The sequence below is a fragment of the Chaetodon trifascialis genome, chromosome 22 (genome assembly GCF_039877785.1).
Source record: "Chaetodon trifascialis isolate fChaTrf1 chromosome 22, fChaTrf1.hap1, whole genome shotgun sequence".
Classification (NCBI taxonomy): Eukaryota; Metazoa; Chordata; class Actinopteri; order Chaetodontiformes; family Chaetodontidae; genus Chaetodon; species Chaetodon trifascialis.
In genome coordinates this window covers 1740001-1753457 of record NC_092077.1, presented here as the reverse complement: position 1 = coordinate 1753457, position 13457 = coordinate 1740001, and the positions used below count along the sequence as shown (strand labels likewise).

Here is a 13457-nt window from a genome sequence, read left to right as displayed (position 1 = left end):
GCACCGCCGACTTTACGGCCACAGCTACGGACGGCTGCATCAACAATGGAAGTGGAGAACATGGTCCATTCGGACTCAGTGTCTCCAACCTCCCTCAGAATCTGGTCGAAGCTCTCCCGGAGGTGGGAGATGAAAACCTCCCTGACAGCGGGTTCCGCCAGACGTTCCCAACAGACCCTCACGGTACGTTTGGGTCTGCCAAGTCTGTCCCGCTTCCTCCCCTGCCAGCGAATCCAACTCACCACCAGGTGGTGATCAGTTGACAGCTCTCACCTCTCTTTACCCGAGTGTCCAAGACATACCGCCGGAGGTCAGATGATACGACTACAAAGTCGATTATTGACCACTTTCCAGTACCCCCCCCAGGGACTCCAAGAAGGCCGGGTTCTCTGCACTGCTGTTCGGCCCATAGGCACTAACTATAAGTTATAGTCGCGGGTAAACATAGTGCTCAGAAGCACACCAACTTATAATAGTTACTGTTTATATTCATTGCGTGAACAGTGAAAAAAGAGACACAGAGAGGAGGACACAGACAGTCACACAGACAGAGTGATGAAAAAGATCAGTGATAATTAACTACAGTATATTAAGCCTATGATGTTGAACATCGCAGTGCGCAGTGCGAGCCGTCTGCGGCACTCCACAGCCGCCTGTGAAGGCGAACGAAATCTGGAACCTTTCAGCTCAATGACATGACTTTGAAAGCACCAGGTGACTTGTTTTAACGAATTTCGTTAGATTAAAATATGTAGAACTGTAAAATATCACTTCCATGAGGCTGTTCAGTCAGACATTAACAGATCACAGGCTGAAATTGGCATTTCATCCTCCCGTCCCTCCCTCTTCAGCGCACTGTAAATGATTTCTGTCCAGTAATATACTGTACACACACATACAGGACTCTGCGTATTGCTGGTAACTGCATCAACTAGCGACCCGCAAATCTAAAATGCGCTACAAACAGGAAACCCACCAACTGAAAGTGGCTCCGCGAATCAGGCAGAGTATTAAACATTTAACTCTGTAGCAGTTCAGAATGCTAGAAAAACGCGACGCACAACTTCTGTTATTCATGATTAATTTTCTGGGCACAAATCACTCGGCACGCGGAGATGCGCTGGGAGCCTCTCCAAAGGTGGAGAGAGATGTGGAGGAAAAGGCAGGATGGGCAGATGAGCAGATCCAAGAAGTTTGTGAACGAGCACTACAATAATGTGGATGATTAAGCATAATTATATTTAAAAAACTGCACAGGGTGCTCTACTAGACAAGCAGTTTTTCTTACAGCAGTGGAGGCTATGTGCAGATCTAATGAACGACTCAGCAAAGCTGACACGGTAATAATGACTGCTCCTCCTGGTGGACTGATAGAGCGTGTGCAGGTAGTTTCCGCAAATGGAGCTCAGGGGCATTACGAGTTGGCCCCGCGCCGATGACGTCATCGCGGGGGATCTCATTACAGTCACGAACCCGCCTACTGCAGAGCAGGGACCGGTCACAGACCCGCCAGGGCCCCAGCATGAAATTAGGGGAATTTCGAGGCCGCTCCATCTGTACATTCAAATGGCCACATCTTCCTCAAATATTTTCAGATTTCCATGTGTTAGACATCATTGGAAAGCTTAGAAACTACACTGTTAGAATCGGTAAATAACTCAGAATGCTTATTTTAGAGCTGCTCGTACAGCTTTTACTCTTTTTGATTTATCTCTGTTATCTACCATTTACCCCGAGTAATCTATGTTGTTGTGAGAGACAACATAAATTGAGGCAGCAAGAGTTGAGTTATAGGCTGGCAAAGAGAAACAGAATCTTATCAGTGAACAGGGACTTGGCTTAATATCATTTTGATTGACATAATTAATGATAATCTTTCCACAAAGGTGGTGAGCGGGAACAAGCCCCATACACTGAAACTGGGAGTGTAACCCAGTAATTGTCCAGCAGCCTCGGGGCCAACGCTTCTGCAAATGGGAGCTTTTCCTTCACAGCTGTCTTTGCCAAGAAGCAAAACTCATTTAAGAGTAGTCACTTTAATGTAGCACTGTAACTCACCATCTGCTAAATAAGCTGTCAGTGCAGCTGCACAGTTTCACCTGATTTATCACTGGATTTACTTCACACAACATTCTTGTTCAAGGACAAGTCATATACAGCATAGTGCCACTACACTACATAATTTATTTAACTAGGTAGTGTCTTAGATGATCAGCAGTTTCACAACTCAGAGCATAAGGGACAACTTTAGTCAGGACACCATCTAACTTAAGACTTGAAATGGAAAGTTTGAAATTGAGAGGTAGTGATGAAACGTGTGAAAATATGTGAAAGCAAAAGCCAAAAGCCCAATTCAGTGTGGTCTAATTTTATGTTTAGATCTGTCGAAATTGATGAATTAGCCCTTTCTGTCTTGAAATGTAACTGAACAAGAGAACTTTATTTGTTGAAAACATCCTTGTTCCATAGTTGGGTAATGTCAAGATTTTACCATTTGTCATTTCTTGAGTTAGTATAACGACACAGGCAAGATATATGCACACACACAAAAAAAGCATCACGCAGCATTAAAATCCTTCGAACAGGAGGTGCTTGGTGTTTGGATCCATTGCTTTCAACTAAAACAAATTTTGTGAAGAATCACTTTCTTAGTTTTTAATGACATTTTATTTGGACAACATAATTTTGTAAGACAATAATAAAGTATCATCATATTATCCCAATAAAATTTCCACTTATGTCCTAGCACTAGTAAGGACGATGGCAGCAGTGAAAAACAACCTCCACATAAACAAATTTCTCAGTTGGAATTGCAGGTGCAGTAGAAGGATAAAATGGTGGAGTGAAAAGTGTATGTTTGGCCTGCTGACCTTGGCATTCATATTTACTTATATCAGCACCACTGACTCAGCAGTAAAACCTCCCACTGATCTCCTGGTACCTCTCCACAGCTAATTTAAGAACTGCTCACTCCCCCCCTTAGTCGCCTGCATGCTGGGAAATAGATTGTTGATGGCCTAAGGTTCTCTGTGTGAGGACTTTGCTATGTAGGACATGCATATATACCATTATGTCCAACTGTGATACATTCTACTCAAACTGTAATCTCTAAATACCAGGTATTGGCTTTAATTCTTCAGGGGCTCGCAGGCCAGAGAGCCAGTTGTTAAATTCCAAGATCAATAACACCACAACAGTGTAATGTGAATTAATCTGTTTTGAAGATTAAAAAAGCTGATGCAGTGCCTATGTCTGACAGCTTTGTTTGACCATAGAAATAATGTTGATATCTCAGCCCATCTCGGCTGTCAACGGGCGGGAGGCGGGGTACACCCTGGACCAGTCGCAGGGCACAAATACACAACCATTAACACTCACACCTAGGGACAATTTAGAGTCACCAATCAACCTAATGAGCATGTTTTTGGTCTGTGGGAGGAAGCCAGAGTACCCGGGGAGAATCCACGCATGCACAGGAAGAACATGCAAACTTCACACAGAAAGGCCTGACCTGGGAATCGAACCGGCGACCTTCTTGCTGTGAGGCACGCGCACTACCTGCTGCGCCACCGTGCAGCCCTAATAAACAAAGTTTGAAAAAAAAATATTATGATTGTATGAAATTGTGTACTATGAGAAAGACCACAAACTCTATGGTTTCCCTCAGCTCTGTGAAGCAGTCTAGCCTCTTTTAGCTCATTGCTGGTATTTCTGCCCTCAAACTCCACTCTACTAAACACAATTTTCAGCAGCAGGAAGCTGCTTTAAGTGAAAAAACTCTGATAAACCCACAATACGCTACCTGCTGAGCACCAGACAGCAGAGTTAGCAACTGGCTGGGTGAACATAGTGGAGCATTTAACAGGTAAAGAGATAAATATATTTCTCAGGAGTTAGGAGAGACCAAAAGAGTTAAAAGCAGAATGAATATTGGGCCTATCAGGTGGCTACAAACACCCTAAGTGCATGATGCATGATGTGCAAACAGGACACAACTTTCATGGTAGGTATGCTCAAAACACTCAATCGTCCCTTATGACCCACTAGAAGTATGTGGTGGTGTATTAATCAGTAGAGACCCTGTATTTTCTTATTTATACTGAGACTTAGACTTGCATCAGCAGGTTAAACATACACATAAACATAAAATATATATACAATAAAGAAGAATAAGGATAAGAATGAAACTAAGAGCAACAGAATGTTCTTACAAACTATAACTAAGCGCATAAACATGGAATAACAGCAATTCTTTAAATTCTTAAGTATATAAACATAGAAAAATAGCAAGTATAACTAAATATATACACTTATATAATATGTATTATCATATATAATAGATTTTATATAATATAATATTATAATATAGTATATAATATGATATTTAACCGCAGTTCTTGAGAGAGAGAGAGCCAGAGCTATAAACTATACACCAGAAAAAATATGTGCAAGTTTCAGATGATAAATAAATGTAAACAATAAAGAGTGTTGTGCAATATTGCAGTAGTGCAAATAATATGTCACACTGAAATATTGGGGTTGTGAGGTTGGTAGAGATTAACTGTTTAAATTTCTGTTGTGCAGTGTGATGGCTCGTGGCAGGAATTATTTCCTGAAGCGGTCCTTGTGACAGCAGAGTTGGAGCAATCTATTGGAGAAGGAGCCATGCTGTCTTATCTATAATGGATAACAGTCTGTCCAGTGTCATCTCCACCACCTCCTCAAAGGTGTCTAATTGGCAGCCAATAATGGAGCTGGCCTTCCTGATCAGTTTGTTCAGTGTGTTGGTGTCACCAGCTCCAATGCTGCTCCCCCAGCACACTGCAGCAAAGAAGAGTGCACTGGTTACAACAGACTGGTAGACCAGCATCTTGATGCACACATTGAATGATCTGAGCCTCCCCAGGAAATAGAGTCTGCTCATCCGCTTCTTGTAAACACCGTTGATGTTAGTTTTCCAGTGCAGTCTGTTGTCAAGGTGCACTCTGAGGTATTTGTAATCCTCCACTACTGTGACATTCTCCCCCAGAATACACAGTGGTTGTGTGGTCGTCCTGTTCTTTCTGAAATCAATGACCATCTCCTTGGTCTTGGCCACATAAAGCAGCCAGTGATTTAGGTGATCTGCTGGAGTTTGGCCTCCAGATTCTTCCTGTAGGCATCTCTGCTCTGCCTCATCTTCTCCCTCAGACATGCAATCACAGTAACAATGACAGTGGATGTAATAACAGTAGTAGCCATCGCAGTGGATGTCAGGCAGGGCCATGGCAGGAAACACAGATGTAATCCACAATCCAGATTCAGCCGCTATCCATGGGAACCTGCAAGACGATGTAGCACAAAGACTCTGGGGACGGAGCTAAGTTAGTAATACACTGTGGTAGGACATGAAAACTTGCAGATGGAGAGGGAGAGAAGGACAGAGGAGCTCAGTGTGCTCTTTGGAGGTCCCCCAACAGTCTAATGCTATATCAGCATAACTAGGGCTGGTCCAGGACAAGCCTAAGCTAGCTGTTACTATAAGCTTTATCAAAAAGGAGCCTTTAAGCCTACTCTTAAATGTAGAGACAGTGGGAGCAGAGGCTCCATAACCTCCTACCAGATGGTAGGGGGGCAAACAGTCCATGGCTGGGGTGGGTAGTTTGTTGACCAATTTGGAGGGGATGACTGTGTTGAGTGCAGTAGGGTGGAGTGCAGTGCTGTGGAGATGGCATCCTTCGTCGACCTGTTTGGTCAGTAGACAAACTGATGCTGGTCCATTGTGGGAGGAAGACATCATTTGGGGTGGGCCAAGACCAGTCTCTCGAAGCACTTGGTGATGATGGGGGTGAGTGCAATCGGGCAGAAGTCATTAAGGCCCACTGCAGCTGACTGCTTCGATACTGGCACAATGGTGGTGGTCTTGAGGCACATGGGGACTGCTGCCTTGCCCAATGACAGGTTGAAGATGTCATTGAAACCCCAGCCAGCTGTTCTGCACAGGCCATGAGCACGCGGCTGGGTATGCCGTCAGGACCAGCAGCCTTATGGACGTTCACCCTGCTGAGTGCAGAACGCACATCATAAGTGAGGGGTTGTTCATCTGAGTGGGGAGCAATTTTGATGGCTGGTTGTCTGTTGTCCCTGTCGAAGTATATAACTTGTTGAGCTTGTCAGGGAGGTAGGCATTGCTGGTTGGTGGGGCTGTTTTCTTTTTAGGTTGATGCAGTCGGGGTCGGTGTTGTTGTGAAAGTGCTCCTCAATCTGTAGCTTGTGAGTGTGTTAAGCTTGTGCCTGATGCCCCTCATTAGGTTAGCTCTGGATGAGCTGTAGGCCACTGTGTTGCCAGATCTGAAGGCAGCGTCACATTCTTTTAGTAGGACATCCAAGGCTTCTGGCTGGGGAAAGTTCCTATCTGTTTGTGGGTGGTGACGTTGTCAACACAGGTGTTAATGTAATCCAGAACGAAGGAGGCATATGAGTCAATGTCAATGGATCCTGAGTCCAGCGTGGCCCAGGTGGTGAACAAACTCCGGTCTGTATGTTAGAACTGGTGCTGGAGTGTGGCATCTGTTTCCTCTGGCCATTCTTTAGCAGTCCTCACTGACGGCTTCATACGTCTGATGAGTGATGTGTACTTGGGGAGTAGGAACAATAAGAGATGACCAGACTTTCCCAGGTGGTGGAGGGGGTTGGCTTTGTAAGCCTCGGGAATGTTTGTATAAACATAGTCCAGGGTTTTGTCTCCTCTGGTGGTGCAGGAGACATTCTGGTGCATTTTGGGAAGAACAGTCCTCAGGTTGGAGTGGTTAATAAAGGCAATAATAAAGGCTCTATCAGGGTGTGCAGTTTGTTGTTTGTGGGAAGCAGCATACAGTTCTTTCATTGCTACTTTAGCATTACCATCCAGGGGAGTAAAAGCTGCAGTTATCACAGTGGATGTGAACTCTCTAGGCAGATAAAAAGGCTTGCACTTGATCATCAGATTTCACATTTTTTTTGTTCACATAGATACACAGTCCTCCGCCCCTGATTTTATCTGAGTGCTCTGCCGTTCTGTTCACTCTGAAGACACGGCATCCCTGCAGCTCTGTCACGTTGTCTGGGATTCTGTCGTCAAGCCACATTTCAGTGAAAATCATGATGTTGCAGTCCATTCTCTGTGATGTGATCTGAAGTCGTAGCTCGTCCATTTTGTTTGCCAAAGATGAACATTGGCAAGGAAGATACTGGGTAGCAGTAGCCATTGTGGTGTTAGCCGTAGCTTAGTCCGTAGACCTCTGCTAAGGAGAGCTTCCCTCTCCTATGTTTACGATCTCGATACTGCCGACGGTCACTTCCGGTCCCCAAACTGAGGACCATGGCTGGACCATGAGATCCTATCCATGAACATCACAACCTCCACATGACACTGAAGAGGCTTGTTACCCAAGACAGCCCAACAATGTCTTCAAACGTATTATGCCAGGTTGGTCAGGTATCCACTCCTTGACAGTACACTCTGTTAGGGGCAGTAGTTCCTCCTTCCCCAAGCCAAGCCCTGCTTTCCCTTCCTGAGTCATCTAACCTTTGCCAGAACTTCCCTGAGGTCAACCAAAAGCCTTCCTTCTTCAGCTTTATGGCCTCCGTCACCACTAGTGTCCACCAGTAGGCTCTGAGGTTGCTGCCATGACAAGCACCAACCTTCTGACAAATCCTAGAGTTGAGTTTACCTGATCTGTCCAGCAATCTCCCCTGTGATCTGAATCAATTCACAACCAAGTGTTGATCAACTGACAGCTCTGCTCTACTCTTGCCCCACTTGTCCGGATAAGATAAAATAAGATAATCCTTTATTGATTGAAATTCTGAAATAAGTGAGCAGATCTGATATGGACAAAGTCAATCAAAGGCAATCACTGATCTTTGGCTTAAGGTCTTCTGATAGCAAATATACTGATCTACACTTACACTCACCTCATGCTCAAACAGGGTGTTTTTTATGGCCAGTCCCTGACTAGCACAAATGGTCAATATCAAAGCACCACTCAGGTTAACAATGGGCTGGCCATTCCTTCCAATAAATTCCACAGAAAAATATTCTCTCAGTGAGTCGCTTAGAGGCAACCCTCTTGCTCTCCAGAGTGAACTCCAACACAGTAACCCTTCTAAGTATCCCCACACCCATCTGGTGCCTGTCACCCTGGGCAACTCCGGAAAAAGAGAGTCCAGCCCCCCTCTCCAGGGATTTGGTTCCAGACACAGGGCTGTGCGTGGAGGTGAGCCCAGTTACATCTCGTTTTACCATTCCACCTCCTGCTCAAGCTCTGGTTCCTTCCTTGCCAGAGAGGTGATGTTCCACATTTCTAGAACCAGTCTATGATGCCTAGGTCATCACTTTTGCCTGCTGCTCCACTGACATTGCACCCAACCCCAATGTCATTGGTGGGTCCACAGGATGGTGGCCATGTAGCTCTTTTGAGCTGTGCTCCACCAGGCACCATGGTTCAAGTCCCGACCATCAGGTCCCAGTAAGCTTCCCTCCCAGGTCTGCCTCCAGGAGGGGGCCCCAGGTTTTGGGAAGCAGAACAGTAAAAAATTCGGTGTGATTCTGAATGTATTTAGCTGCTGCTGAATAGAGTACTAATGTGTGTTTTTCAGGGACATCAAACATGATCAAAATATCATTAATTTTAACTAGTCACACAAGTTTAATACTTAATTGCAATGAAAATTGTTTAACTAAACTTTAACTAAATAAAAGCATGGAGTAGAATATACAGGAAGAGATTTCCATAGAATTTTCCTCCCACAACTGCTGACAATGAGATTAAATTTACAGGCTTTTTTTTTTTTTTTTTTTTTTTTTTCTTAATGAACCCAAACCAAAGTAGAAACATGTGAAGTCTGTCCAAAATGAGCAGTGTTTTGCTTTTTGAGCACTAATTGGCAGGCTCTTTCGTCACATTGATGTTAGATCTGTGTTCTTTGTTTTGCAGCATTTATAAAGGGGGCTACCTGCCCTCTGCTGCCTGCGCCAATAAACAGTCATTAATCTTCCTTACAGCCTTCATTAAAGCTGCAACTGCTACACCCATGCCCACTCTCCATGTTCCTATCTCCTCGCTAATGCCTATCTCCTTGACCTTTATCTCTGCCCAGTTTTCTGTCCCCTTTATGCCTTTTATCTCGGGGCTCAAAACTGCATATGAGCTGGGTATTGAATTCAATTTTTCAGCAGTGTGCCATTTGAAAAGTAGCAGTTCTCTCCTGTTATGTCATTGACTCATAGCCAGTTAGCTCGCGATTATAAGTCAATTATGCAGCAAAGAGTGCTTTTTTATTGAGTTTACAATTAAGTTTAAATCTGCTTTCCCAAAATTTAATTACCACAAGTTCTCAAGTTTGCAAAGATTTTTTACATTAATTGGGTAGCACGGTCGCCTCACAGCTAGAAGGTCCCCGGTTCGAATCCCGCTGTGTGCGATGGTGACGTGTCCTCCACCATGCCTTTGGTGCCTGCTGCTCGAGGAAAAAGGGGGCCTTTCTGTGTGGAGTTTGCATGTTCACCCAGGATTTCCTCCATAATAACCCCTACTGACCCACCTGACCAATGGGGACAAAGAAATACTGGTCACCGGGCGTTGGCGTCGGCTGGCAGCTGGCAGCCCACCGCTCCTGGTCTGCCAGGATGGGATAAATGCGGATAAAACTAATTTCACGGAAAGCATGGTGTGTAGTGTGCAACTAACACCTTGTGTAATGTGATTAATAAAGTACATTTTTTCTTCTTCTTCTTAAGGTGCTTGGCTGAAAAATACTGGATTTTTGAGGTTTATACCAGTAGCAGTATTGCTACTGAATTTAAAAATCAGATCATGACATATCAACCGATATTGATGTTCTTTCAAAAGCACATAACTTCTCTGAAATGCAGTGGCGGCTGGTGGTGAAATTTGGTGGGTGGGCTAACAAATGCATAATACCGATTAAATAGTTAAAACAGCTGCAAAAGCAGCATCACCTATGATACACACAAATTACAGGTACACTATTCTTTTTTAGTGCTCTACATCAACACTCTTTCTCTCCCTCTCTCTCTCTCTCACACACACACTCTCATTCTTTCTACAGCCTCCCTCTCTCTCTCTCTCTCTCTCTCTCACACACACACACACACACACACACACACACACACACACACACACACACACACACACACGCACACACATGCAGATACGCACTACAAAATGTGTTCCAACTGCAACGACTGCCCACAGATAGACTGCTGCAAGTGTCTTATTACAACTGTTTGGCAACATGTAGTGCCAAACACGCCTTCAGTACAACAGATAACCTCAGCAAAAACAAGGTGTCACAGTCCTTTAACAGTTCTACATGATGGGCCTACCTTATTTGAAAAGAAGCTCACATTGACGGCCTTTCTGGGATGCAAACAGTTTAATCACCATGTCATTGAAGTCTGGTAATTTTTGGATGAGGTTCCTCTCGATAGACAGCATGGCAAGTGCTTTCAATCTGTCCTGCCCCATCGTACTTCGGAGAAACGATTTAATCCTCTTGAGCGTACTGAAACACCTCTCTGACTCTGCCGATGTCATCGGAGTTGTGATGGCTATTTGTGTTAATTTCAGTGTCTCAGAAAAGGTGCTCTGAAGGTTGTTCTCCGTCAGCATCCTCAAAAGTGACAAAGCCGACTTTAACCCCGTAAACTCCGCATTACTGTACATCACAATCAGCTCACCTTTCAGTTTCTCTTTGCAGATCATTGGGAAATGTTCACTTGCGATGTCCAGCTGCTTCTGTGGGAAGCCGGTCTTAAACAACGGAAACAGTTCAGGGTCAATAAGTTCAAAAGCCCAAAGCGAGCCTTTGATTGCTCCATCATTATTTCACAGCACTGTGCAGCCACTGAAACATTCTCGGACCGCCGCCTCCTCCGCGGGGTTGCTGCAGCAGCTGTGTCTGCATCTGGATGTACCTGGGCGTCATCAGCAGTCAGCTTTTCCTTCAGTTCAGCTATGGAGCAGGAAAAATTCTCCAGGGCCTGCCTAGTTTTGAGAGGGTCAGTGTTTCGTTTCTGAAGGATGCTGTATAGGATATCCACATGTAGGAGAGCAGAGTAAAAAAATGATAAAAAGAAAAGAAAGTTCACATCCGCCAGCATCGCGGACAGGCCGTGGGCTTGTTGGATTGACACGCTGTCCCACGATTCATCATTCCGGATTTTATCAAAACACTGTTTCAAAGTGTCCTGATGTTCAAACATGGTGTGGACAGTTCGACTTTTAAAGTTCCACCTTGTTTGTCCTGAGGCTGGGATCCTCCTGCCACACACTTCATCCAGGACTGCAATTCTCTTTGGTGACTTGGAGAAAAATGTCGCAAACGCCGAGATGTTGGCAAAAAATATTCTGACGGGTGTGAGTGATGAGCAAGCCTGTTGCATGACCAGGTTTAACTGGTGGGCGTAACAGTGCACAAAGTGCGCGTGAGGGAACGTTTCCTTTAATCTGGCCTGCAGGCCTGATGATGCGCCGCTCATCACAGCTGCTCCATCGTAAGTCTGTGCGATCAGTTTGTTTTCCAGTTTATGTGGCTGGAGCTTTTCCTTCAGGAGTTTTTCAAGTCCCTCCGCAGTTCTGTTCACTAAAGGTGAGAATCCGAGAAACCTTTCCACAACAGAGCCTTCAGTGATGTACCTGAGCACAATTACGCACTGGCTCACACATGCCACATCGGTTGTCTCATCAGCTTGCACAGCCACAAATGCCGTCTGCGATATTTCATCAGTCACTTTTTGTTCATAAACAGCTAACATACAGTCAAGCAACTCGTTTTGGCTAGTCTTGGACATATACTTTGCAACTTGTGTGTTTGACAGGTGATCTGCTAACTGGCTGTCTAAAAAAGAAAATTGGTCAACCAGGTTGGGTTGATGTGGAGGATACGTCAGACCCCCGTAGAGCTAACTCGTGTGCTCCACAAAATTTAATACAGTCCACAATCCTTGATAGTGAATGTCTGTTTTTTTTCACCAGCTCGTTGTGTCTCTGTACAGCGATGCGGTGGCCCTCATCCAGCTGACAGGCGATGTTAACTTTTCCTAACATGGACAGCTTGACGCTGTTTCCAATGTGACTTGTGCTGCATTCATGTTTTCTAATTTTGTCTGACAAATGTTTCAAATCCACAATTCCTTGTTGAGTCCATGCTGTATCTCCTCCAAAAAGTAAGCACGGGAAACAGAAGAATGAATTCTTAGCTACACTTGCCGTTAGCCAGTCCTTTCTGTCAAACCAAGAAACGCAAAACTTACGATTTTGTCGTTTGTCCCGTTGAGTTATTTGAACATCGTTTGGCCGATGTGATCCACTGTTTGGGGCTTGGGAGGGCTTAGCCCTGTTAGCCCATTTATACCAGCCGTCCCTGCTGAAATGTATTTTTATAGAATAGTGTATGAGTATGATATTTAACTGAGAAAAAAACTTGATAGTGCTTTCTGATGGACAAACTGTTTCATGGAGATGCTCTTTCTGTATTAGTATTTCTGTGTAATGTCTGCACTGCAGTTTATTATTAATTGGCAAGACATAAGACATATAATACAAACTCAGAATGATGAGAATGACATGACTTTGTTATTGTTGAATTAATGGAAGGTGTGCTGTGGAAATGTACATTATGCTGAATTCACCATGTAAGCCAGTGAAGCACAGGTAATTCCAACCCTATCTTGATTTTTACGTTGCCTAGTCTTAATTATCAACCAACCTTTATTTGCAACTATTTGCAACTTGATGATTTATGTGAATATAGACTTTTATTTGAGAATTGATGGTAAATCAGTTATGTTTCAGAATCAGAATCATTTTAATCTGCAATTTTAAAATATACACAGAAATTTAATTTGGTGATTCAGTGCAGTGAACAAGAAAGTTAAAAATTAAAAGGTTAAGTTAAAAGTTAAAGAAAGCAAATGTGAGAGCAGACTGGCCACATCAATGGTAGTATGGCAAAAGAAGTAAATGACAATGTTTTATCATAAACTAACTCCTGTGATGCTTTGAACATCACATTCCAAAGATATGCATCACAGAATGAAAATTCAAATGCTTTCGGAAAATTCACCACAACACCAAGGACACGGGACCACAAAACAATAAATACAAGAGAATAATTAAGAAACTTTACAATGAATTATAGTTAAATAAATGAAAGCTGCAGAGAAAATAAGTGGTTGCAGAGAATTTGAAATTATATTGTATTTGCTGTGTTCAGGCCAGCAGGTTCTGGGTCTGGTGGAGAACCAGAGTGACTGGTACCTGGGGAACCTGTGGAAGAACCATCGACCCTGGCCAGCTCTGGGCAGAGGCTTCAACACTGGTAAGTGCAGGAGGACATGATATAAGCATGTTAGCATGGTGGGGACACATTTAAAATGCATGCAAGTTTCATGCTACACATTCATTTTAAGC

At 43.9% G+C, this 13457-nt stretch overlaps 1 protein-coding gene across 1 annotated transcript in view; it reads left to right on the top strand.

The window, feature by feature from the left end:
• large1 (LARGE xylosyl- and glucuronyltransferase 1) overlaps positions 1-13457 on the top strand; it is a 203605-nt gene that overhangs the window by 159162 nt on the left and 30986 nt on the right. The window contains exon 7 of the mRNA XM_070992582.1: positions 13261-13365. Coding sequence (XP_070848683.1) covers positions 13261-13365 — 105 coding nt within the window. The remainder of the gene's footprint in view (positions 1-13260; positions 13366-13457) is intronic.